The sequence below is a fragment of the Chroicocephalus ridibundus genome, chromosome 9 (assembly GCF_963924245.1).
Source record: "Chroicocephalus ridibundus chromosome 9, bChrRid1.1, whole genome shotgun sequence".
NCBI classification, from domain to species: domain Eukaryota; kingdom Metazoa; phylum Chordata; class Aves; order Charadriiformes; family Laridae; genus Chroicocephalus; species Chroicocephalus ridibundus.
The window spans coordinates 38,012,182-38,039,634 of record NC_086292.1 but is presented as its reverse complement, the minus strand read 5'-3'; the positions used below and the strand labels follow the sequence as shown (position 1 = coordinate 38,039,634).

Genomic DNA, 27,453 nt, shown 5'->3' with positions numbered 1-27,453 from the left:
GTCTTCTCACAGTGATTAAGGTTTTTAATTTAAAAGGCTGCTGTGAGGGTGTTTGTTTATAATTAAGCTCTATTTTGTTTATAATTAAGCTCTGTTTTTGATTATGTGTTTTGCTGTACAGTGAGGGGGGCTGTGGAATTTTGCCATTGCTTTTTACTCTGTTCCAGAACAACCTTAGTGCTTTATTTTGTTTGCAACTGAATTTCTTCTGATGAAACTCCAGCAATGGCGTGACTGTGGGTTATTGCTCTTGTTGTTTGTGCAGAATGCAAGCTAAAATTTGCTATATTTGTTTGTTGTTGCACTGGCACGACTACATTTTCCTTTTTTTTTTCTAGCAGAGGCAAGGCCAGTGCGAGGTGTTCCCTCGGCAGCCACGCAGCCTCGATGGGCTACACACCTGCCAAGGGGCTGTGCCAACCAGGTACCAGAATGGATAGATGTTTAAACAGTGGTCTGATGTGTGCTGAACCGCGCTGTTACAAACCCTGGATTTTCCTCACCTGTAACTTCAGGACTGAGTCACTCATTTGGCAAACAGCTGCAGCACCTTAAGGGTTTATTGGCCTTCTGACAAAAGTTACAATGGGATAGCAGGGGAGAGAGAGCAGGACCCTGGAGTGATCCTCAGTCACTTCATTGAAGTCCAATGACAGTCAAACGGACAGAGGCAGAAATTTGAAGGAGACCACCAAACTTCAAGTTGAAAAGGCTGAGGGTTGCTCAAATTCTGTTCTCCCAGATTTGCTGATAAGTCAGGAACCTCTGCCAGAAGGGAGGTGACACAGGTACGGGGAGTTAAATGAGTTAGTAATAGCTAAAACTCTGCAGCTGTTTTCCCAGTATCTACAACTTCACTGCTAATTCACGTTACCTGTTGCCTTGTCTGTCACATGTAAGCTACTAATCAGTTGCTGAAACTGCTTCTGCCTTAAAGAAGATCTTGAAATACCATGTGGAATCACAGGGGGGGAAAAAAAAAGCACAGGGGAAAGACGAGGAACGTCCAGGTTTTCTGAGAATGAAGGGCAGCCTGTCATATTTTGCCTAGCCAGGAAGGCTTTTGGTAGGACTTTTCAAAGAAGTAGTGCAAATTGCAGAGGTTAAGACTGGCAGAATTTACTTTGCAAATGGATGGAGCTTTATACTTTGTGATTATGATGCTGGAGAACTCCTTTCGCTGTGAAGTACAATAGTGGTATGCACTTTGCACAATGTGGCTTGAGCAGTTGCAACTGTTTATCTTCAGAATGTGATGCCTTTTTCGTGAGGTAGCTTTTCTACTTGCACTATTGGGTTGCTGATTTAAAATTAACAAACAAACAAAACCCCCCAAAACTAATCTCTGTGGACCATAACTCTAGTGAAAGGCATGTTGGAAGAATGCTGTTCTGGAGCACTGGGTGAGGATGCCTGTTACCGTTCCTAAGCACTATGCCCTAGGGGTATGTGATCAAGATGGGGAACTTGCCAGTGGTTGTAAAAAGTTTTAAGGAAAATGTATTCTCAGAACTATGATGAAATGCCTTCTGTGTTACCTGTTGGAGCTCCACTAATGTTAGGAGGGAAAGGTAAGATTCACTAATGAGAGGAGCGGTCGTGGATCGTTTTAACAGGCCCTTAGGCACAAGCTTAGCTGTGCGGGATGCCTACGCTTTTGAAGAAGACTCAAAATATTCTTTGTTCTTCCTTCATAGCAAGAGTATTTTCACACTTTAATGTCCCTAGCCACCTTATCTATGCTTGCGTTTGTCATGGCTGCTCGAATCAACCCCAGATTATATAAACCTGCAGAGCTGGTAGTGTGATATAAGCTCAAAATGTGCTAGACAGCTTTAGAGCTATGTTTTTTCTAGAGATGTCAAACTTGTAATCAGAATTCAGTTACTAACATGGTGATTAAAATTCAGCAGTTGTTTTATGCATAATGTATGTAAAAGAGGAAGTGTCTGTTACAGAGTGGGAAAAGAGGTAGGTGGACTAACAAAATTTTGCAATTGAAGTTGCAATTTAAGAGAGTCCATAATTACTGTGGTCTCCAAATTGGTCATACACACACTTCAGAAATCATGGTGAGGAATGAGAAACAGAAGCTCCTGGGAAACTGCTATGTTGAAATTACTTGTGAATTTGTGGAAATAACACTTTCAGGTAGTTAAGTACTGTTGCGTCTAGAGTTTGTGCTGCTTGTTATAAATCCCATAATATTGTTGTGTGGGTACATCTTCTAATTAATCACTGTAGTGTAAGCAAGGAGTTTTACAGTGATATGTATGTTAGTACTTAGTTTTTAATGGCTGTTGTTTTAGAAACACAGCTCTTGGGATTAATTGTTGCAATGCCCACAACGATGCGTTTATGAGAGAAAAGCGCGAATAGTATAGAAAGTGCCACTGCTGGTTCATATTGTGCTCCTTCTCTTTTTGGATCTGCTCAGGTCCCCCAGATCAGATTGTTAGGAAACAATCCCCTGTTATGTACATAATTGAAGGGCTTAATGCAGGTATGTATTTCCCCCAGGTCCTTCCATAGAATGTGATAAGAAACACACTTACAGAAGGCCTAAGTGGAGCCTCCCTAAAAGCTCTTTTTTTGTCCGTTGACTGCCTTGGGTACCACACGCAGATTATACCTGTTTAGTGTCTGAAGCAAGGTGGAAAGGGTGGTGGCCATTGCAATTCTACAAAGGTGGAAGGACCTGACAGCATGTATCACTGCTGACATCACTGCAAAGTATAAGAATAATCTCCCTGTTTTGCAGGTACAGAGTGTGAGGTTTGGTTTGCTTAGGGCTGTGCAGGAAGCGTAGTATATCTAGGAAACTCATATATCTGTGTCATGCAGTTAAACTGCAAAATGGTCCTTCAACCTGGCTGTAAGTGTGTCAGAAGGAGTGAAGGAAGAATATTATGAGAAAAATACCAGAATTTCCTATCCTGTCTTTAATAGATGGAGAAAATAGATGGATTATTGGGCTACATTACCATGTTCTGCTAAATTGCTGCTGTTGAACTCAGGAAAAATATGAATACCAAATATTTGTCATTTTTGGAGATGGAGTGCTAGATCCTCCACAGGTTATATTCTAATAATTCAAGCAAAGATGGAATCTGAGAGATGCTTTAAAATAAACATTTAGTGAAATTCAGGGTCCCCTCGCTTTCCTGGGGCTTAGGTTTTGGTTGATCTCTGCAAAGGAGTTGCAGAACTGCAGTAATTAAATTAGCCGTGCTCCGTAATGGTCTTAAATTTAAATAATGCTTACACGTAGGGTATGACTTTCCCCATTGAAAAGAGAAGCTGTTTTTATTGACAGCTGAATTGATAAAGTACTATAGTGCTGCAGAATAGAAAATAGAAAAATTACATAACTTAATGGATTTCCTTTATTTCAAGTTAGTGTGTAATGAGTATTTTTTAGAAAATCTAAAAATAAGAGGAATATTTTATATAAATCAAAAAATAAGGCATTCAACTCAGCTAATGGAGTTTATTTTGTTTTCTAATCACATAAATCACTGTACATATTATCCCAAAGTATAATGTCAGATTGTATTAACCTGTAACATTCATAGCAAAAATTGTCAGAATACTTATTATTTCACTAATTTCTTTGTGAATTTACTTACATTTAATTATGAATTATTTAAACATTTAATTATTGCAATACATTCCATTCCATGTCAGAGCTTGAAAATTCATTATCAAGTCTTGTCATATAGAGTCCATATTTTTATGTATGTAACGTTATGTATGTAACTGACTGTCAGTTAATTAGGAGCATTTTAATTAATATAAATTAGCAGAACAATTTAGGTAAAAGCATCTGCTGAGGGCATAGGTCCTGATTTGGCAATATTATAATTAAACAGCATCACAGTTATCCTACTTGCATTATATCAGTTTATGACTTTGACATGATGGATACCACGCAGGTTTTTTTCTATCTCCCAAGTTGGTGCATGTGATTGAAATCCTCCTGTATGTCTACTAGCAACTATGACAGTGCAATTTGAAAGAAGCATTTACTTATAGATTTAATGCTTTTTGTATTATAGTAGTTAATTTCGGCTTTCTTAGATAAATATCAAAATCGTTTTCAATACCTTATAAAATTAGTGGATTTTCTTCTTTGTGCATTCAAAATATTTGCTGTTTTATGTGAGAAAGATATATAGATATAGATATAGGTAGATTTTCCTTCTTTTGCCTGTACTGGAGGGTAACACCAGCAGGGACCATTTACATTTTTTTGTCTAGTTCTTCACTGTGTTGCTTTGGATTTTTGAAAATTTTTGTGTCAGTTACTAAGTTTTAGATCTGTATTAGATAAGTGCATCTTTAATAAATCACTGCGATTAAAAACATAGGTGTTGAAATCAAGCAAGGAATATTCTAGGCGCTGATGTTTTCCTAAGAATAGAAAGTCAGTACATTTTTGTGGTTGCCCCTGACCATTAAGACTGGAGGAAGGTTCTTGGAGAGAATTTCTAGCCAAGCCATATAAAGGTAATCAGACACTACTCCTTTTCTTGCCACTGGGAGGCTCCTGTTTAGACAGAGAGAGAAATAAAATTAACATTATGAAGACAGGGGTAGCCCTGAAAACATGCATCTCACTAAATATTAAGTAGTAAACATCAACTGTTTATATACAACTCTGTTCATAATTAAGAGTACATGATTGTTTTAATCTTATAATGCACAAAGCTCTGTAATCTTTATAAGATTATAAAGATTAAGGCTAATATTAGGCCTTAATCCTGCAAACTCTAGCTCACCTGGTTAGTGCTGTTAATGTGGCTAGTTGTACTGGGCATGGACTGCTTGTGATTGTAACCTTAAACTGGTAAAGAAGCATTTTTTGGGTCATAAAACCCACACATAATATGATCTTTAAAAAAGAGTTTTGCCATCCATCAGCTTATGTTCTGATCTATAATTACTGTGAAATGGGAGTTTTAAAGTATGTGTCAATTATGGTAAACACTACCTGATCACCCCTTTTTGGAAACTGAATTAGGTTTATCTGCTCTAACTAAAAATTGATTCTGAAAATGGCTGATGCTTTTTTTTTTTTTTTTTTTGGTGATTGTATTGGTGGCCTCTTTTTCTTTATGCAATTGCATCATCCTTTTCCAATTTCACATAGTTCCAAGTAGGTTTTGGCTAACAATGCCATTTGTTGTGTGCAAACCAAAAGAATCCTTTCTCTGAGTTGTTAATAGTTGGGGGGAAAGAAAGAAAAATTTGTATTTTCTGCAGATGAGTAAGCAGGTGTAACACTCAATACGTAGATTTGGATGTGAAGATTGCATCTTTGACACTTTCATGAGCAGAGCTTTGTTTTAAGCTATGAAGATTTACTAGGAAAGATTCATATTCAGCGTAGTCCCAGAGAACTATCAGTCCAGATGCAAGTCCTTCAAAACATACTTAAAAGATTATTTTTGCCCTCAATGAATTAACACAAGCGTTTCTGTTGCTCTAGTCCAGAATCCCTTTACACATTAGATGATTATTCTCAAAGTTAGAACCAAAATCTTGCAACTCACAGAACAATGAGGTTAGCTGCCCTCGAATGCTCTTGTAAGAGTTCATTCAGACGGACTTGGCGGTAACTCTGATTAAAACAAAACAGGGGAAAAGAAAAAAAAAAAAAAATCAGTTAGGTCAGTGATCCCCAGTTCTGGTGCCTCATGGACTTCTACACCAGCCATTGCCTGCAAGATTTTCTGCTGTTGCTCTGGCAACATTGAAAGCCAGGTCTGCCCTGTGGTCTAGAGTGATAGAGATGGCAAAACATGAGGCTAAGCCATGCTTCTGGGTTAGTATAGCTTCATGGGGACCAGAGTTGTTCACCACTGTGTAAGATTTCCTGGGGATGGGGATTATTTTTGTACTGACAGAGTACCAGAGCTGGCTCAGACATAGTTTTTACGTATTTCTTTGGCTATGGAGTATAGTCAGTGTGCAGAGACTCTGTTGTGCTATTGTTTGATGGCGGTTAATATATTAATTCATCTATTTTGTTAGTGTCCAGCTGCTGTGCTGGTAGAGCTGAATGTCACTGTGTAAGTGAAAGTGAGCGCCTTGCCAGAAGTTCACCTCTTAAACAAAAGACCAAGAGTCTGGAGTAAGACTTAGCTGCTTTATGTATTGTTTATTTCTATGGACTTTTACAAATTGCATAAGTCGCTGTTACTTTGAAACTCATCCAAGATCAGGCTCAGGCCCTCAAAGTTTTTTATAATTTAACACAAGTCATAGGGAACAAGAGACCAGGGCAGGTTTTTGTAGAGGGAGATTACAGCATGGGAAATAGATGTATCTTAACTGGTCTTAGAAATTTTATTCTCTCTTTCCCTGGAGAATGTAAAAAGCTGCTTTTTATCCATTCAGACCTTAAATTTTCCTTCTCTACAGAAATTTCACGATTCTTTTACACATTATATAGGTAAGAATCCTCATAATTTAGCCAGTTGTTATCTCATGAGAGTCATCCTATAACATCACACTTTATCTGTGCTGCCAGGTTTTTCTCTCTTGAATTTTAAACGTGTTCTAATGTCCTCCATAATATTCCCAGAACTGCCTTACTTCTGAAGATAAGGGCCATGTCTTTCTAGGTGTGTAAACTAAACTTTTTGTTGCTGTTCTTATTTTAAAGAGAGATTTGGCATTTTCATATTGCTGACTGCTTCCAACCTATGGGTTTTTTTCCTGGTTCTTTAGCTAGTGACCTAGATAAGACCAAACTTAATCATGTATCTCTTTCCTGTTGTATGCTCACTGGTTCTGCACACAAGTGTGTGTATCTGGGATTATATTCCCATTGTCTTTTATACTGAAATGTTCTAAGGGCTCTGACTCCCAAGTTTTGATGATTTATGCTGAGAGTACTTCAAAAGTTTTCTGCCCACAGCTGACTACTGTATCTTTGTGCTGGTTATCAAATCTATGAAAAGAGTAATATAGTGAGCAGTCAGTCTGCTTCCCATCCGCTGCAGTCGGTAGTGCAGTGTGTTATTTTAAATCACCATTGATTTCAGCTTATGTTAATGTCAGGCTGTGACCTCTAGCGGCTCTGAGCTCAGACTCACAATCCTTGCTCCACTGAGGAAGTTACCAGCACCATAAAGTGGAGATAACTAAACTCTCAGTGCACTCAGGTTAATCCAACAGGAACCATAAATAAAATTGCTAGATTAATTCTCTGTCAGTTAGAGGAGAACTCGTCTCTTAGGGGTAGAAGAGTTTGCAGTGTGCTTTCGGCACTGGCCTGAAGAAGCCTGGCGGTTCTTTGCTAAAAAGGTATGTTTCAACAGAATTAAAGAGCAGCCTGGGCTCTTATTCACCCAGTGGATCCGCCAACATCAGCCTTAGAGTGCCTCTGAACTGTGGGAGAGCTCCCGTGTTGTAGGCAGGTTTAGTCTTCACTCTGCCGTTGAGGTAAGAATCTGTGTTAAATCTTGCCTTTGGAAAAATTCCTGGAGCCAGCTGGAGGGTCTGGATGCAGTTTTAAATTTCCCAAAGTGGCGAATGTTTGGAACTGCACTTGCTAAGAGGTCCAAGCTCTAAAACAGTGGAGCCATTTAATAAACCACTCAGCAGATCTTACTAGCTTGGGCTCAGCACAGTACTGTGTGGCTCCTGGTTCAGAGGTGGTTTTCCTTTGGCTGGCTCTGGTGTGGGCAGAGCTTCTCATCAGCCTGGAAAATACTGGGTAAACATGCCAAGGTCTTACAGAGTGCTGCATAATGCAATCGTAACACACCTCTGCCATGTTTACAATATAAATCCAATTTGTAAATATCAAATACGGGTTTGTACATGCCATGTTTCTAATTTTGTATCTGGTATTTCACATTTTCTTACTAATCGCTTCAAACTTCTGGAGTGTAAGAAAAGGTACAGATGTAAGAAGGCAGGCAGGGCTTTACCTTTTCCTTGAATGCTTCCAGCTCTGCATCTGTAATTTTCCATGGAGTCTCTCGCTTTAATTTCTCAGCAGTTGTTATATCTTTGCAGCTTTCATGGAGGCGATATGGTTCAATCATCTCTTCAAAGAATTTCCAGCTGAAACAGAAATTACAAAGGAGGCCTTGCTGCAGGGTATGAACTCACTAACATACAGACACCATGTATGGCACGCACCACGGACTATAACTGTAGCTGAAGAACAGCAGAATCTCTAACTATTCTTTGCCACCTTGTGCTCCAAGTTATAGCTGTGCCACTTCAATATGTTGGGGTTATTTGAGGATAATTAAAAGGTTATTTGAGGATAATTAAACACTGCATTTGGCCTATTATAGTTGCAGAGAATTTTCTGTGTTTTCCTGGTTGTAGCAAAAATACTGAAATGAGTTCTACAGTAACTCCAAACTGCAGTATATTGGTTACTAATGTTAATAATGGATATGGGGCTCCTCATAAATACTGAGCTTTTATTATTGTTTTAGCATTAGCTGGAGCCATTGCCTGACTTGTATAGTTTTACTGTTACAGTTTTAATGAAATGGAGAAACAGCTGGTGTAAATCTCCTGTGGCAAGGGGCTGAAGGAAATGCTGTAGGTTTTTTGTTATATGGGGGCTCAGATTTGTGTTCATTTCCCAACTTTTCCACGGATTTTCTCACTAAATTTCCATTTGTTTCTTGAAGCTTTTGACTGTCATCACCTGGAGAAGCTTATCATCCTTCTGTACCTCCCTGCTTGCCCTTTTGTTGAAAGTTTCTATCATCCCACAGAGACCTCAGGGCGTTTCTTTTGTATTAATATAAGTGTATTTCTATGAGCACTTTATGCTGACAGGCCTCACTGTAAAGTGAAATGGGAGGCTGGGCACTGGTTGGACTTTGCCGTATGGCCAGGAAGTCAAGAGATGGGTTAAAGGCTGTCACATGCAGCATTTAATGTTGCTGTTGCTAAGTTGACGGAGAGTTTGTTAACATCCGTAGTGCCTGTTTCAGTATGTAAAATAATGATAATCCTCTTATTAGTGAAGAAAATGGGATACTATCTGGGAAAGAGATACAGTGGACTAGCAAATGTCTGAAAAGTGTTCTGTTCAGATAGTGCTGATGCAGCAAATGCATTTGGTTTTTATGTTAATGCCAGATACAAATTCTTTTTAATAGTTTTTTTTAATATAAAATCACTGCATAGTACTGGAAAAATTAGAAGTATTCTACACAGTTCTTTATATAATTAAAAAAAACTAACTGAGCAAACAAGAGGGCACTAGTAAGTGACTTTATGTATCTAGTAATAAAATCTTTTTTTAATTGCATTTCCTAAGTCAAAATCTCCAATGCACTGTAGGAACACTGGTGAATCTAATACTGTTTTTTCAAAGTTATCGGTGTGTGGAGAAACGGGACACAGAAGGATTAAGAGACTAACCTGTGAATGCACTTGAACACAGAGGAAAAGCTTTGGGTGGGGGAGAGGAGCCCTTTGACTATGAAATAGCCATGGACCTATCAAGAGGGAAGTAAGAGATGGGATGGAAGATTCCACAGCAAGGTGAGAATGTTTTCAGAGGATCTTTAAGACCAAGAGCAATATTGTGAATTGAGTTAGGAATCAGTTATTCCCTGAGGAACCTACTATATACTTTTGTCTACATAAAGCAGAAGAAATAGGTGATTTCTACAGAGATATATTTTAGAAAGCAAGGACTTGAAGATTTATTTTTCTTCTTAGCTAATGCAGTTGGAGGTGAAGCTTCCTGCGCAGTTTCATCAACTTCCTAACCTATGCCTAAGAACATCAATTCTTTAGATAAGTTAATTTTTAAAAACATTGAACCTTCATTATATTTGAGTGATGGGGGAGTATTATAATATTGTCCTCATGGGAAAGGAGAAGTATGCTTATGTTTGGCTAGAAAAATGTTAAGTTTATGAACTCATGGTAAAACCCAGAAGGCAGAGATGTTGATTTTACAAGAGGACTGTGACTGACTGAATAATATGATGAAGGGGAGTCTATGGCAACCTAAATAGAAATGAAAAGCCATCATAAAATGCCTGTTAAATTTACTGGCTTGCAAGTATGCTGTCTAATTAGTCTTTATTAAAATTAAGTCTTATCATTACAACATAAAGAAAAAGGCTTCCTATAGTTTTGACGCTTTGAGTTGTGATTGCTAAAAGGTTATTTTCTTTTTCCTGCTCTAGGCACTTAGGAATTGATTGCAATAAAGTGACTGTTATTCTTTGTGGTGTGTTTTGTGGGTTTTTTTTTAATGCTCAACGTAAAAGAAACAAGCTCCTGATAAAGGCTGACTGAGAAATAATGGATTTTGGTAATGTTTCTTACCTCTCTTTGTTGGGCTTTATATTGATATCACAAATGATATTAATATCAGCAAATTTTATTCTGAATTTGCTTAGAAGTGAAGCCATCCTGAAAACAAAAGAGAGAACATTTTATCACTATATTTCTGAGTGTCTTGCATCAAAGAGCACTCATAAATGAGTTAAGATATCAAATGCAGTTGTCTCGTTATCTTTAATTTTATGACAAATTACTTTAAATGCCTTAGTATTTCTGTTTCCAATTACAGAACTGGATTGATGTGATTGCTGTAGTATAATTCATTTAACTGATGATCGATGAAAACCACAAAAAATTGAAATGAATAGCAGACAGAGGGGAGGGTGTTTACATTTTGTGAAAAAATGGTACTTTAAGTATGTGTAAAGGCTTGAATTATAAAGGAAAATACTCAAAATACAGTAGGACAGAATTCTCCAATACTTAGAGAAGTGTTCTGTTATTCTATTACTACCAGAATTCTATGCATGGAGTATGTACAACACTGGAAGTATATGTGTTAGTGAAAATTTGGTCCGGAAGGTTGATATGCAATGCTTAAAGAAACTCTTTCATTCATGAAATTATATTGATCTACTTGCATGTTGTCTTTACGTATTTTCATAAAAGAAAATACTTTGCTTTTCTGCCCCAACTGGCAGGAGGAACAGTTTGTAGCTTTGTGTGTGTTTGTGCTGAGGTTAGAGAGGTTTCATCACGTCAGTTTTGCCTTTGGTTGAAGCATGGTTGGGAGCATGTATCTTCTTCTCCTCCTCCACCCACCTTCTTTCCCCCTCCCCCCCCCCCTTTTTTTTTTTGGTATGTAAGCTTTGTAATTTGAAAAGGTCAAAAAGTTCCCAGGAGCAAACCATGATAGAAATACATATTTACTTATGACCTGAGAATTTACTACTTCTTTTTTTTTTATATAAGAACATACTGCTTATATAAATCTTGATGTCCCCTGGGGCAATCCTTGCTTTGAATGCTAAAAAGAGCAAAGTCTCAACTTCTGTGGAAAGCTTTTAGTATTTGGGAATTACATGTTAGCAAAAGTCCAGATAATTTCTGAATTGGAAATGCAATGGATGAAATTGTAAATAGCCACCCAGCCTCCAGACTTGTCTCTTTGAAGGCTGCTGTGTGTGATGGGTAGAATAGCTTTCCTGTTGAGGAAAGCTAATGTTTAGGGAGAAATACATACACGTATTCGTTTCTTGGAGGCAAATTAGGTCATTGTCAACTGTACTGACCATGCTGTTCACTCTGAGTTTTGTAGGACAAGCAGTGTATACAGGTGCCAGAACTGCCTCTGTGAAGATCTGACATGTTTTGACAAATCCCATTTGATGTCAAAACCTCCTACTCCCTCCCAACAAAATTCGGTGGCCTGAGTACCTAGATCCAGGAGTCGGTTGCAGTCCTGAACAACCAAGTGTGGGCAGGCTCTGGACAGGGAGCAGAGGATGCTTCCCTGCAGGTCCTTGAGCAGCTGTAAGGTGGTTTGTTTTTTTTTTTTTACCCAATGATAAGAATAGTTTGTACAAACACTTGTGAATCTATTCTATAGAAGGATGTGACATTTAGGGTAACCCTTACAACTGACAGAACCACAGCAGAGTAAAGTTTGCTTTATGTGAAAGCAAAAGCTTAAGGGAGCATCCCTGTGGCAGCTGTCTTTCTGAGGCTGGCTAAATTCTAACTCCTGTCCTTGTGTCCATCTCGCTTGTTTTCCAATGGAGTTTTGGTTGGACATGTTGATTTTAACTCACTGTGGTGGTGCTGCTGCTCTTTGTTAAGCAGTTACTGCCGTCCATTGCAAATTGAACTGCTTCCACCAGTCATGAAATGACTGTGCCTCTAGCATGCAAAGTGCTTTGGAAGGAAAGGTCCTATATACAGTCATGAAGAAAGTAAGTTTATATTAGTACCTTTCATTTGCTTGAAGGTGAGTGAAATCTAGACTTTTTTTTAAAAGCTAAGTCAAATCAAGTTGATTAACTTGCTCTTTAAGGTTTTTACATTTTACCACGGTTGATCACGTTTATGTGAGCTATCTGTCTATGGTATTTGCATATGAGAAACTTCATGTGCAATTTCACTTACTGTTAACTGGACAATCTCATGTAAATCCCATAAAACTAATTATATTCTCATTACAGAGTGCAAACCGCTCTTCTTAGAGAAAGAAATATGAGCTATTAATGGGAAAAATTGCTGGATGTGAGTTTCCTTTGGTAATCGCCATTTATATTGAGCCTTGAGGGCTGTGCCATAAGCTCAACACCTTTCTATCAAGTACATAATTTTTTTTTTTTTCATGCTGCCCACAGTACAACACACCCATTGTGCTGAGAAACTTCGAGCTTCCTGTTGTATATGCATTATGTTCAGCATCAATTCAAACTCTTTAAACAGTGAGACAAATATATTTACGCTAGTTTTTCTTCTTCAATCCTATTGACTTTTCCTCCAGTGAAGATCCTTAATTTGCAATTTTTCCACTTCTTCCTGATAGTTAGAATGTAAGGAATTAGGATTGTTAGACCTGGAAGAACATATAAAATTGCAGGAAGATCAAATTAGTGCATTGTGTGGTAAAAATTCCATCCTTCACTTCGGCAGTGTTGGATGTAAATTAATCTTAAAACATTTAAGCCAGACAGAAAATTGACTATGTAATCTCAAAAGAAAACAGTTTTGTGCAAATTCCCAAGTCTGTTTTTATATCTGGTAACACAGAAATCTGTCTCCCTGCAGTTCTTGCTCAAATTCCTTACCTCCATCATCGAACAGCCACCAAATGTCAATTGTACCTTTTCCTTGCTTCTTCTTAAATTGAGTGCTGGCTTCTAGCAGCTTCTGATTGAATTCACCCACATGCATTGACTGTACTGTGTTAATGGTGCTCTCTGTAATGGGAAAAAAAAAAGTGGAAGGATTTCTGATGAGTGAGGCAATAAGTAACTTCAGGGAGCCAAGTGGAGAGAAAGCTTGAGGAAAATGAACTGTTTCTGACATAATTTCTATACTTTAAATCTGAAGAAAATTGCAGCACGGATGCTATGGACTTTTAATACACCCATACACACAGAAACCCAAGCTTGTGTAATATTTTGTCACTAGATTATAACTTCTTGAAAGGGGTTATCTGATTATTTGTGCTCTGCATCTTTTTAGTTAATTTAAAACTCACTGGGGCCTTAAAAAGCAGTTGGGAAATATCTGATAGATTTTACTAGTAAATGGCATCATTTTGCATCATTTGCAAGCTAAGCTGTCTGTTGTAAAGTCCAAAGCTCCCTGAAAGGCACAGTATAATGATGGACAAAGACAGCTAATGGGGTACAGCGAGAGCACGGGTGAAGCTAAGAAAACATAAGCATATGTGGCAACTTCCCTATGCTTGAGAGGGTCCTTGTTAATTGAAAATAAACTTTGATTCTTGCTGTTTGCTTGGCTGACTTTAAAAAGTAGTCTCGCCTATGTGCTAACGATATCTTCTCTCATTCCATTTTTTTAAGCCTGTGGCTTTATTACTGCTTCTCTTTCAATGATTTCAAAGAGACGGTGTCAGAACAGTATTTTAAATGGAGCAGACAGGCTTCTTTAGAGGTTTTTCCTCTGATCTGCTGGGTTCTGAAAAATGCTTTGTTTGGTTTTCCTGTATTTCTAGAGTGTGAATAGGATAGTTCTGAAGCAGTTATTGGCTTTCCTTTACAGCTGTAGCATCTATGCTGGACGATGCAACAACTCTGGGGAGGATGAATGTATAAGCAAAACGGAGAGGCAGGGATATTTATTAACATAATCTATCTCATATATAGAGCCAAAGTGTATAATATATGTTTCCTTTATGCTTTTCTGAACTAAATCTAAAAGAGTAGTTGAAACAGGGGTTCACATTCTTGTGGTATTTGTTATAAAAATATATTCTACTGAAGACTGCAAAATGAACTGAAGTCTGCCAAGTAAAGAATAATGACATTTTATGTTTTCAGTCTGTAGATCATCTTAATACCTGTGGGAGTTGCATGCACAGCCAGATGTAGTAGTCTCTGCAGGTGAAAATTCTGAAAATACTTGTCTGCATACAAGCATGGCTTCAGGTGGGTCATTATCATTACAGCCTAGCAATTGTGAAATGAGACCTTGAATTCTGTCTGTATTACTGTATCATTTTGCTATATCTGAAATGTAATTTTGATTTCATCACCTATACATTTAAGTTATGTGTTAATTAGTTATTTGACAGCATGCTGTATATGTACTTTCAGTACTTTTACCACCTTCATTTGTACATTTTAATGAAATTATGCTTAGAATATAGAGCAGTAGTGCTATTTTTACCTGTTTTTCAGCTGGGTACTGGGAGTGCATGTGTGTATGTTGAGTAAAGTGAGACTGCTTGTTCCCTGAATATTGTGCATATGTTCCTGTTTTCTTTAAAGAGGAGAAAAAAAGGCCTCTTGTTTAAAAACTGAAAATACCCTATAAAAAAAAAAAACAACAAAAAAAACAACAAAACAAAAATCAAGTTGTTCTGTATTCCTCAAACCTTAATAAATATGTGCTATTTTTGACAAATAGAATTCAACATAAGCTGAGCTGAGAAGTTCACCTAGCAAATGAGGGGGGGAAAAATAGTTGTGTTGTATGAGGTAGCGTGTCCTACCAGTAGAGGACGGTCAGTCTATTCTGCATTATGTGGTTGTGGTCACCAAGACAGGATTGATGTGGGTAGGTGCTGTTCCAGAGGTTTCTGTGTGGCTCAGGAGTTTTGGCCTGAGTCCAGTTTGCATATTGGTGAAAATGTGATGTATTGAAGGGTCAGAGAGAAGTTGTCATTCTGGAACTTACCCTTTTTTGTTTCATGTTTTGAGATATTGAGCATGTTGGTTTTTCTGAAGAATCCACGGATGCCGCTTCTTCCTTCTTCAAAATCATTTTCTTTAATGGTAGCTTCCAGTGCCAATCTCTCCTGCTCCAGCTTCTCTAATTCCTCTGTATATTGGGAAAAGTAAGTGAACTGGTAACACATCATTTTCTATTTTCAATTAAATCACTTACTGAAATAATGGCAGTGATGCAATTGCTGTTGTGCTAATTTGTACACAATGTAAAGCTGCTGGGAGGAAAAACTCTTTTAAAATGCTTTTTCCTTGCAAACCAGTAGGGCGGAGGAAGCTGAATTCATCTTTGGAAGCCCTAACATAGGGTTCTCACGCCTACAGCAATGGTGTGTACTAAAGTGCTGCTCAGCTGCTTTCAGATTTTCTCTTCTGGATCAAATTAGTATTACTGTATTTTATAGTTACAGGAGATACTATTTATGGAGTTATCTTTGTGGATTTGTTCAGTTGGTCTCTTTCCCCGAGAATTTGAAAACACATTAGGAAAGCTATTTTCCTAAAGTAAGAAAGCTGATGTATTGGGTTCCAGCCCTTGGGTCCGTATTCTAAGAACAAGGTCACATGGCTTTGGACTTTGAGATTCTCAGAAATACGTAAAAAAAAAAAATAATCCTGAATATGTGATTAGTTTCTATGCTGAAATATTTTTACTGTTTTAATTTTTTCAGCATTTGCTGCGAAGATGTAAGATTTAGCTAACATTCTGTAAATTCAGTAATATAAAAGTACAGTTTCATTTACCAATATTAGACTTTTGCTTAGAAAAAGGTACCACGTATTATTGTGGAATATATATTATGGTGAGGCACTAATTAATAGGATACAGGCATTTGCCTGCAGAAAGCTTTTTTCATAAGAAAAACTTCTATTTGAGTAATACATGGACTAGAGAGTGAAGTAAATTCATTTAAGACATTGTGTTTAAAAAACAAACAAACCAACCAACAAACCCCAAAACCAAAACAAACTTTCACTAGTCGGTGCTCTGTTGGCACTCTCAATTGCCAACAGAAAAGGATATAATTTCTTTCATTTTAGAATCCATGACAGCCATATATTTCCGATTATCAGACATGATGATAGTCACTAACTTAATGGTTACTCAAAACTAAATTTTCGGTTCCTCTATTAAGCAGAATGCTGTAGCAAGTATAATAGAATACAATGATCTCTTTTTTTCCCACTACAGAGACTTTGTATCTGCTTCAAAAGATTTCTGCATATTTGAAGGTTTTCCTTTTTTTTTTTTTCCCCCCTGTGTTACTAATTCTTTCTGATTCCTCGTGTCTTAACACTTGAAGAACATTTGCTAGTTTGTATGAATGTGAAGTTGGTATTTGCTGTAGTTTCACTAGTGTTCTAATGACTGTCTTCTGATATTTTCTAACTTAGAGCAAGTAGAGACAGGCAGATCTCTTTGACTTATCAGCAAGAGGGAGGAAAAAAGCGCGATTAGCTTGAAATTTTTTTCTTAAGTCCCCGTAATTTTGCCCTGTTGCTCTCCACGCACATCAAGCTGCCAGAGTCTGCTGGGTGAATATTCATCTACCCTTGTTTCTTAAAGGAGTCTCTGGCGCCTTTTAATTCTGAGAGTTGATTTGCTTTTGAGGGTTGCTTCATCCTGGAATCCGTCCTCTTTAATTTTGGTTTTAATTAGTAAGGTACTTATGTCCTTTCCGTGTGTTCTCCCCAGCAGTCCTGAGCGCGGTCAGTGTGTCTCTGGGAAACGGGGGAGAAGCTGGAGGCAGATTTACAGCAGGCGGCAGCAAAGAGTCGTCGTTCTCTTTTATGCTGCCTATGTTCCATGTCTATAGATTTTATCTAATTCCTTTATAACACAAAAGAGTTCTCTGGTGAGGAGGACAAGGGACGCTAGGAGTAATGTCCACGTTTAGGCTGTATGTGTCTGCTCAAGTGGACAAACTTATGAGAAGTGGAAAATTGTTGCACCAAAAACCTAGAGAATTGTTCTGATGGGGTTTTTATAAGGAGTCATTCCTTCCTCAGGGTACCTGGGGAACCAGTAAGACCTCTGTGTCCTAAAGATGAAAAGGAAGAATGAAGGCACCATGTATGTGGCTCTTGGAAGCCCCTCATGCTGCCTGTGTGCTCTGTGTCCCTCTACCTTTTCCACCCAGGTGGCATGTCTCCCTGAAGATATGGTGGAAGGTTTTCCTCTTTCCCCCCCTGAGATATGCGCTGCTAACCTAAGGAAGAATGAACAAAAAGGTGAAAAAGAGAACTGATGTTTCCTATGGGTTCCAGATTTTTTGCATGGGGTGAGAACCTCCTGGGCCCCAGTGTTCCAGAAGTGCAGCTTCCTGATTGCTGCAAGTCCCAGAGATCTCAGGTAGGCAGAGGGAGGAAGATGTGACAACAGCAGGAAGGAAACATGCCGGAGTGGGTGGTTGCTGTGGCACAGCATGATTTTACTGCTTTAGTGTGCGCCTGTGCTGGAATTGCTGGGGGAGTTGAGTTGACTTCTCTGGTGTGCAGAGCCCCTTAATGTGTGAGGCTTGGCCTCCTTCTGTCACTGCCAGTGCTTCAGCAAGGATTTCGGGCAGGATTGAAACTGTAGAAGCAAGGAGGAACTGTAGAAGTTATGGGCATAGGAACCCCACCTTCTAGAAACCACACAGTGACCCTAAGACTATGGTCAGATTCCTTCCCGTGCTGAGTGTTACCAGCACACATATTCAGCTGTTGAGTCACCAACATACCTTGAACCTGGAGGACCTGAGATATATCAAATCCTTGGCTAATTCTGACGATAATCATGCCGAGCTCAAAATCAAAGGCATCACTGAAAAGAAAGAAAAAGAAGAATAAATATCCTTTCACGTCATGCATGTCAATGAGGAAAACTACTTTGAGCAGATCAGTAGAAGTGTTAGTGCTCAGAGGGAGGTATTACTGCCATGTACTAGGCTGCTCTAGGTAAAATCGCAGAAGGAATTGCCCAAGATTAAGTAAAGTACTATCAACTTTCTTCCCCCATTTGAAAAAAGGGTATCATTGGGCATGGGGACAGATAGGCTATTCCTGAAACGGGTCTTTCTGACAACACTTTTTAGGAACTAGGTTGCCATTGGGTAATTTTTTTTTCTTCCTTCTCTGAGGAAAAAACAAATCTGGGGTGGGTTTTGTTGTTTTTTAACTCGCTTCAGTTGTACGAGTGAATTTTCAGCAAGAATCTAAGAAGCCAATTTCTAAATGACTGTTTCCTGGCTAAATCCCAACCCACAGAGCTGCTGAGCCTTAGGCACGCATGAGATTTGAAGCAAGGCTCTTCCTCTGTCTCCTAGGCTTAAAAGAAGAATTCCATGATGTACTCTTATTCCCTAAGTATGTACATTAGGGTTGTTTTTCTTTGAGCTCCTGCCCACTAAAAATGGGAAAATACAGTTCTGCAAAAGTACTGCTGACAGCAGTACAGCTTCTTTATGTAGCACTGTCAAGCCACATCAGGTCTGACAGTGCCAGGTGTTTGCTAAGCAGATCTTGCTAGGTGTGTGAAGCCAAGGAGCCTTTTCTAACGGTCAGAAACTCCTGTTACAGAGTTAGTGTGTATAAACTCAGATTTGTTGGTGTTTTCTTAAATTGTTTCTACGCGTCAAATTCTGTATAGAATGCTCTATTAATCTAGTCTAAGAGGAGTAAAAAAAGGAGGTGCTGAGCTGTGACTTACTGTATAACGCCCACATAGTTTTCAACTTGCGTGGCAGTGGCATTTCTCCAGTCCTTCTTAAATCCAATCACCAAGGTATTTGGTTTCATTCTGCCCAAGCCTGAGGCCTAACAATATTAAAACACTGCTTGAGAAGGTACACACACATGCTTTTACTGTAAATGAAAAGTAATGGCAAAAGCTAACTGAAGTAATGTTCTGGAGACACTTACAACTAGATTGCATTTCATGAATGTCCTTCATGCTCATAACCATGCAGGAAGCAGAAAGATTAGCTCTAAATCATTCCAACTATAAATGATTTTAGATGACAGAAATGTAGTTTTGCTAAATTAGCATTCATTTGCATTTCTTCTTGACATGCTCTCATTAAAATGGTTCAATAACTTGGAATCAAGAGAGAGTTCAAGCACTGTTTATATGCTCATTCTAACATAATAGCATAAAGCTTTTATCAGATTTGGAATACTTAATAGATTAACTGGGTCTGAAGTCTCTTAAAACACCTCAGATGATATGCAGAGAAGGCATATCCTCTTAAGAATAATTTTTGTTTGTCTTAAATTTAGAAACCATTGCTGTTCTGTTTGCGGTGTTCTTTCCAAAAGATTATCCAAAATTAGCTGAGCATGCTTTATAGATAAAATTACAGTTTATAAACAGGAAGAACAAATGGTTTGTCAAGATATTAGATTGCCTGCATAAATGAGCCTGGATGCTAAAACCCAATAAGTAAGGGTTGTCAGGTCTAGATTCAGCTAACCTAATTTTTATACAAATCTAAATACACAATGTCTTGGGAACCTTCAGGAGAAGACCCACAAATACACCAGCTTATCAAGCTGTTACATTTGCCAGTTTTTACTACTAGCAAAAAGAAAATAGATAGGAAATGTTGGAATCTTCGTGAGTTTTTTTGAGTAGCACTGATACATTTGCACTATTTATATTGAAGTGAATAATTGGTTGAGAAAGCAATGCAGATGTCCTTAGGTTACAATAATGATGATATGGTTATCCTTCTGTTTGCTGGAAGGGAATTATCTGTGGTCGAGTAGTTGACTTTGGCAGTAGTGTTTTAAGCAGTAATGGAAAGGATCATCAGACTGTAACAGTTCTCAAAAACATCAGAAGGATCTCCTACTGAGACAATGTATAAACCCAAGATGAAGTGTCCTTGTGAGGCTTTGATAGAACAAAGGGATCTTTATTAATAATATTTCATCTTGCTCAGTTGTACCATCCATTCAGCAAGTGTACAAAGAGCACTGGTGGCCTACCAGTGGGTCACTGTTACCCAGAGTATTTTAGTCAATTCCGTACTGTCTCAGTTTGCGAGGATGCCTTTTCAGCAGTATATTTTGTGCAAAGGATGGGAATTTTCTCTACATGTTGCCTCAGTACCTGTATGTTTAAATATTCAGATATGTGAGAGAGAGAGGGAGATGGGAAACATGAAAACGGTGCCTCTGTGCCTTCGTTAATGCCATTTTAAATGGACCGTTGGAAATTATCTTCTATATTCTTAGACTAATAGAAAAATATTGCAGACTTTTATTTAGATGGCCTTCTCTCTGTTTGCAGAAAAAGTATATTACATATTTTCAGTTTTCAATTAATGCAAAAATATTCTCAGATATTTAATATCCTGCATAATACCAAGCAATAGAATTGATTTGAAATATATTAAGTGTTGGCTGCATAGATGTTCGTATGTTGCCCTGTAGATGCCTCTCTCTTTTTCTAATAGCGTCTTGTTCATTTATGAGAGAATCAGTTTGCCTTGTCTCGTAGTTCCATAGCCCGGAACTAGATCTCTTTATGAATAACCTGTAATATAAACACATGTACCCCCAGAATGCCTTTTCTGCTTATAACATTATCCATATATACACAGGACTTCTTAACAAGTAAACAGTAATGCTTTACATAAAGGGATGCTTTGATGTAACACTCCTCTATGTGTTCTGTAAACAAAAAGCTTACCTGAAGTAGACTTTTGACTCCATCTCTGAAGCTGTCAGCTGCCACTGCTGCATAAAAGGCTTTTCTTTTGTTCTTTGTGAGCCAGGCCTGCTTTTTTGCCATGCCACTGTTCATCTCCTTAACACACAGCTTGCGTGGTCCCTGCATGATACAATAAAATATTATTAAGAAGGCTTTGTATTATACATCACACAGTGATTTTGAAGGAGTTGCCTAGTCTGCTGTGGAAGTGAATGGGGAGAGTCAGAAAAATACATTTTCAAAAGGGGTCCACAGAGATTCAGCCCTTTGAAAAGAACTATGCTGCTAACATAATTCACATTCTGTTTGAGAGGGCTGAGGCTGTTAATGCTACTTAAATATAGTGATTCTGACAGAAAGGAAGACTAATATGGATTGTAACATCTTAGAAAAATATCTAAGGTATGATGAAGCATCTCAGAGTGAATGAAGTTCCTCCCTGACTCGACTACGTAAACAAGTCTCAGCAGATCTAAATATACACGGTTAAGCTGCTATCTACTAATAGTAAGAGAAAAGGGTTGTTGCCATGCCATTAAAGATGCAAATGCCTTTGTCACCAGGCTCTTCCAGCGGTCATCTGATAATTTAATGAGACAAAATCCACGTGCATATACAAGTCATAAGACAAGATATACTGACTTGGCAGCAGAGAATGGGCTGCCAGTGGGTCCCCAAAAGATTAGGCCCAGGGAAGACATCAAGTCTAAAGGCAAGCATGGCCTTTAGAAAGACTGAGATATGTTTTGGGAAACATGTATCTGGACTTTAGTTGATTTTTAAAAATCTGTGTTCTTAAGTTTGAGTTTAAGGTTTGCTAGGCTTTGTTTATTCCCTTTCACGTTGTCTTTAGGAAACTGAATCAGTAGTCCAGGTCTTCTGCAGTGATGATGAACCTCTGAGACGGATGCTCAAGAGCCGCAGGTACTGATTTTAGCATTATTGGGCTGGACAGGTAGTCTTTGCTTTCCAAGGCAGAATAGTAGAGCAGAATTGTAAACTGTGGGAGAGTGTCCAGCAACATCAGAGACAGAAGCAGTAATTAGATGGGCCAGAAGGATGGAGCTGACTTGGAAGCACTTGGAAGCCAGTGAGTATTTCTGTGTGCTTAACTCAGGTAGTGGTGCCAGTTTGGTTTGTTATAAACAGATAGTTCTGAACTTTAGTTTGCTGCAGAGTTTCATTTTGTGCAGAACTCATTCCTTTGTGCTTTTTAAAATTTTTAATGTTTTTGAGGATGCTAGCAAATTGCAATTTTAGTTCCAATGGAACAGATACATAGAGAAATTGGTAGAAGTTTCCAATAATATAAATCTAGGAAGGCTTGGTAAACTCATGCTCAGGAGACTGTATTTCAAAATTCATATTTAAATCTTTTGCATTTAAAGTAAGCTAGTATATGGTAGCTTCTTTTGCTAAGCTGGGAAACTGGTTAAAATAGAGCTGAGGGAGACTTAAACTTTTTTTTTTGTCCGTAGCAAATACTGTAAGCTCAAAATTTATTTCCCAATCAAGAGTAGTGTAAAACCTGAACTGCAAGAAATTCTTTCCAAAATGAAATGTATGGGAAGGATTACTTAATTCAAAATCAATTTCTAAAAGGTGATTTTGAATGTAAACCCAAAGTATCCTTCATTCAAAATTTTTCAGCCTTACTGAAACTACTTTTTTGCCTTCCTGGAAGAAAATGATATATACTATACATTTATATAGATGTAGAAATAACTGCAATACATCTACTTTTAGTGAATTGGCATTGGCTGTTAGAAAAAGAGGCCTTCAAAAAAAGCTTTCTAGCTAGTTCTATCTAAAAATCAGAAAATAGCATTGAGAAAGAAGCTATGAAATGATGTGGCATATTTCGTATATTGTGGTTTTATCTGCACCTTTTTCATTAGAATTATATATATAAAAATTGAGGTTTGACCTGACCAAAAGCAGGCTTGTTTGATGCTCGCGCTGGTGTTGTCTCTAATGTATGTTTCTGAACTTCTTATGGCTATTTGAGAAGTACAAGGGAAAGGATGGGAGAGTCCATGTGATTTTTCTTTAATGAGATCACACTACATTCTTTGGTGATAGTAAATTTGTTGGAGTTTGTTTGCATTTAATAGGTGTAACTTAAGAAGAGCTTGATCCTGGCTGCTGGGAGAGTAGTTTGAAGACCTGGGAATAGTAAGTTGAACAATAAGGTTAAAGTTCCCTTGTGGGTAAGGACAGGACAAAAAAAAAAGTCTTGCCCTTCTTCCCGGTTTCTCTAAGGGTGTACCTGAGGATAGTTTCACAACTGGCTTGCGCAATATGTTTCTGCTGGCCAAAGGGCCAGTCCCACCCTTCTATCAGATGACAGCCTATCTGTGTCCTTCCCTACTCCTCCTTTGTATCAGTGTTAATGTTTGTGCAAGTGTACGAGGAATCCAGTGAATTTGCAGACTGGATGAAGACTAACCTTGCAAAAATATCTTACTTGAAGGCACGGAGTAAAAGCAGAATAACCCTTTTTACTAGAAACAGACTGTTCAAGCCAACACGCAGCCACAACCTCAGAGACAAATAACTTTTTAATCATCTTTATGTTCAGTTGGCATAGTTATTTTACCTATCTCTGAACTATCTAGCACCATGTTCCTGGAAAGTTTCTTGCTGCCCTTTGGGAAAAGGGAATGAAAGATGTTCTGTCTGGCACGGTGGCTCAAAACTATGCATTGCCAGCTTTTGAGGCAAAATATGATGGGCGTTACATTTATGGCTAAATAGTCTTGCTGTATTTGTTATGATATATATTATAGACTGCTCTTCAACATGGTCGCTAGGAATTTTAACATCCACTTTTTACCACAATTTTGCAAATCACAAAAGGTCATTTTGTCACACTTTTATTACCAACAAAATTAAATTTAGCTTAAATTGCTGAAGAGCTAATAATTTACAAACAAAACAAAACAAAAACAATGAAAATGCTTGCACTAGCAAAACAGACTTAGTTTTCTGTATAGACAGGAAAAGGCTGCCCAGGGAAGTGGTTGAGGCACCATCCCTGGAGGTATTTAAAAGACGGGTAGACATAGTGCTTAGAGATACGGTTTAGTGATGGGTTTTGTCAGAGTTAGGTTGATGGTTGGACTAGATGATCTGGAAGGTCCCTTCCAGCCTAGGCAATTCTATGAAATTTCAGTTCTCTATAGAAAGTACTAGTGTTAGAGAAACATGCCTAAGAATTCAGAAAGCTTGCTGAAACTCAACTTTAGGAAGCTGCGTAGTCTCAGGATCTTGTTGGGATTGATTCTACGCTTACGGGATGCAGAAAGCTAACAATAATTACAGTAGAGAAGAATTAGGACCATTCACTCTTTATAGATCCATTTGATTTGGGAAGAATCACACGTAGATCTTCTGTATTCCCTTTCTGCAAAGTGGCAGCATCAAATGAATTATTCCTACAGTCCTGTAGAGGAATACATTAACTTGCCTGGACTGCCTCTATTAGTTAGATTCTGCAGCCTCATTTGCTGCCGTGAGCTGGTTTCTTTTTTTTACCCTCTCAAAATTAAAAGGTCATTGTAGTATTTAAAATACATTTTCTCCTCTACACTACAAATCCGTCTATTTTTCTTCTGTCCTAATGAAAGACTAGATCTTCATCCTTTAAGATACATAATTTCCTGTGTATTTATAACTAGAAATATACTTTGCTTCTCTCATTATATCTCAGAAGAGCATGTTTATCCTCCAAATTAGCATTGTTACAGTTTTGGAGAAACCACTGCAAAGAGAGCTGAATTACTTGCCAAACCTCAACACTGCAAATCGGTGACAAAGCTGAAGATAGAGCCTAGGTAATTTGATTCTTGCACTATAATCCTTCAAGTTTGGTTTTGGTGTTAGTTTGTTTTTGGTTTTTTTATAAAAGTCTTGCTGTGTCCGTTTAAAAAAAAATAAAATCTTTCCTTGTAATGCATTATTTTTTAAACCATTTTTTGCTCTGTCTAGTATGAACTCTGAAATGCATCTCAATGAGTCATTTACCAGCAGGCTCTGTATCAGCCGATAGCTTTCTTGTCAAGACTTATGACAAAATTCATTCTCAGTGCAAATCTCTTTCATGGTCTGCACAGATGCCCGTCAGCACCAATGGGAACATTGTGTGCCGAGTGAGAGTGGAATGTGTAATGGAGATCTGCAGCACCCACTGGTGCTGAATTTTCAGATTTATATGAGTTGACCTTACCGTGTACACTTCACAACAGATGCACAGCCCGTTGTTCTTTGTGAAAGTATGTGTGATGTCTAGCAGAGCAGGCCTGATCATAGGAGCTCCTGTTAATGCTATGCACTGGGGTCTGTTAGGAGGAAAAAAGAGGTTGTGTTTAATTGGGTAATGTACTTCTTCAGAATAAGCCATTCTGTTGTTCACTGGAAATCTTACCTGAAGTTTTTCACGTGGTCTTCCACTGTAGTTAATGCCAGAGCGCTGTCTAAGGCATTAATATAGTAAAGAGCCTGTGTAGAAGAGCCCCAATTTACTTCTGCATATAATAAAGACAAATAATGCATATTAAACCATGGGCTTTTCCCTCTGTTCTATTGCAAAGGTCAGCAATCATGTTATCTGTGAGCCAAAGCAGGGTATATTCTCTCATGCTTCATAGATACAGAGCTATTGTTCTTTGTGCTTTGTAATAGAATAAGTTTTACTTGCGTGATGCAAAAACAAACATGCAAATAAATCCTCTCATACTTTATATAAAAAATTGTAGGGAATATTCTTCCTCTACGTAAAAATTGTTTTCTTCCCTGTTCGTTAACTTTGTACCCTTCTCCCATGTATAAAATGGACAGCCCTGAGCCATGTATTTGGTGTGGAATTTCAGGAAGTTCAAAGAAACCATTAGGAAAGAACATTGCTAGCTCCAATTAGCTCTGTTCTACTGTATAGGTCAAAAATTCTTCTCTAAAACCGATTTTGGCATATACATCTTTTCTCATTATTTTGTAGCTGTTTGGTGGATGGAGATGGATAAGAAACGGCTTTCCACACTTTGAGATCTACATGAATGCAGATCAAGTCCCATTATGCCAAGATACAAAGCTAATACTTAGTGCAAGGAAGTGGAGGTTTGTTTAGAGGTCTTCTTTTCTCAGGAATATTAGTCTTTTCTGAACCCTTCCACTGCTGGTAAATAAGTGCTGAACAAGTCATTCTTTTCGGGAGCAGGAGATAGATAGCTTTTGTACAGTGTCTTCAGTGAATTAACCAAGCTTTAAGCTGCTACTTTTCAGCAAAGACACTGGCAATATACTAGGAATGGGTAGAAATCGTAGAATCATAGAATGGTTTGGATTAGACCAAAAAGACCTCCTCTAGCTCCACCTCCCCTTGCCTGGGCAGGGACGCCTTCTACTAGACCAGGTTGCTCAAAGCCCCATCCAACCTGGCCTTGAACACCTCCAGGGATGGGGCATCCACAACCTCACTGGGCAACCTGTTCCAACGTCTCACCACCATCACAGTAAATAATTTCTTCCTAATATCTAATCTAAATCTACCCTTTTTCAGTTTAAAACCATTACCCCTCACCTTATCACTACACTCCCTCATAAAGAGTCCTTCTCCATCATTCGTGTAGGCACCCTTTAAGTACTGGAAGGCTGCTATAATCATTAAATGATCTTGACAACTGTCTTGTAGCAGGTGCGGTCTCCTACAGCTGATGATATTCACAGGAAGAGAACCACAGACCATCCCAGTGGATACAAGAACACAGATAGGGAGGACACACAACAGTGCAGTGTTATATGCAGAACAACACAGGCTCAGACCAGGTGTTCCTATTCCAAGCTAGCTGCACTGGAAGCACATCTTCTGCTGGGAAACTTCTCTCTCTTATTTGTATTATTTTTTTCTACTGCAGAAACAATTCAGATGGTTAGCACTGAAATCTGGACCTGGGTTAGTTTTGTTCTGGATATGAATAAGCAGAATGTGCAGTCTCATACTGGTGCTGTATTGTATCAGCGTACAGATTTCTGAGGACAGCTGCTGTGATTTGCTGAGCTACTAATCATGTTTTTTTCCATCAGTAAAGTTGTGCCCATCTTTCTTGATTTACTGAGGAATTGTAGGGAGGTGGTGAAGGATGATCAGTTCATGAGTAGTACAGCTTGCATTTTTGTTGTATAATGGACAGTAGGTTTACGTTTTGAGTGAGGACCCCAGATGAGTCAGCCAAGAGCGCAGCAAAATTCAGGTAGGGTTTTGTGTGTGGATGGAAAAAAATGATGAGTGTTAGTCAAGTAAAAGCCCAAATGTAGTAAAGATGTGGTGGGAATAAACTGGTGTGCAGGAATGTTTACAAAAGCCCTGAACCATACTCAAAGTACTTGTTAAACAGGCAAAAATTCACCGGACTATCATCTAAATGTACATTATATAAAGTGTGATTTAATGAGATGTTCCAAACTTCCCTCTAAAGAAAGGTATCAGTAAAAAAGTAGTATCTAATTCTGTAGCAGAATTAA

The 27,453-nt window shown here is 38.3% G+C and overlaps 1 protein-coding gene across 5 annotated transcripts in view; it reads right to left on the bottom strand.

Moving 5' to 3' along the window:
• Window positions 1-3,476: 3,476 nt before the first annotated feature.
• SLC12A1 (solute carrier family 12 member 1) overlaps window positions 3,477-27,453 on the bottom strand; it is a 53,548-nt gene continuing 29,571 nt past the window's right edge. For all 5 annotated transcript variants that reach the window (XM_063345462.1, XM_063345463.1, XM_063345461.1 and 2 more), the window contains 12 exons: window positions 25,361-25,460; window positions 25,163-25,274; window positions 20,914-21,054; window positions 18,928-19,034; window positions 17,960-18,042; window positions 15,187-15,330; window positions 13,107-13,238; window positions 12,763-12,874; window positions 10,330-10,416; window positions 7,944-8,079; window positions 5,556-5,623; window positions 3,477-4,549 (listed from right to left, as the gene is read on the bottom strand). In XM_063345462.1, the coding sequence (XP_063201532.1) occupies window positions 4,414-4,549; window positions 5,556-5,623; window positions 7,944-8,079; window positions 10,330-10,416; window positions 12,763-12,874; window positions 13,107-13,238; window positions 15,187-15,330; window positions 17,960-18,042; window positions 18,928-19,034; window positions 20,914-21,054; window positions 25,163-25,274; window positions 25,361-25,460 (1,358 nt within the window). In that variant the 3' untranslated portion in view covers window positions 3,477-4,413. The remainder of the gene's footprint in view (window positions 4,550-5,555; window positions 5,624-7,943; window positions 8,080-10,329; window positions 10,417-12,762; window positions 12,875-13,106; window positions 13,239-15,186; window positions 15,331-17,959; window positions 18,043-18,927; window positions 19,035-20,913; window positions 21,055-25,162; window positions 25,275-25,360; window positions 25,461-27,453) is intronic.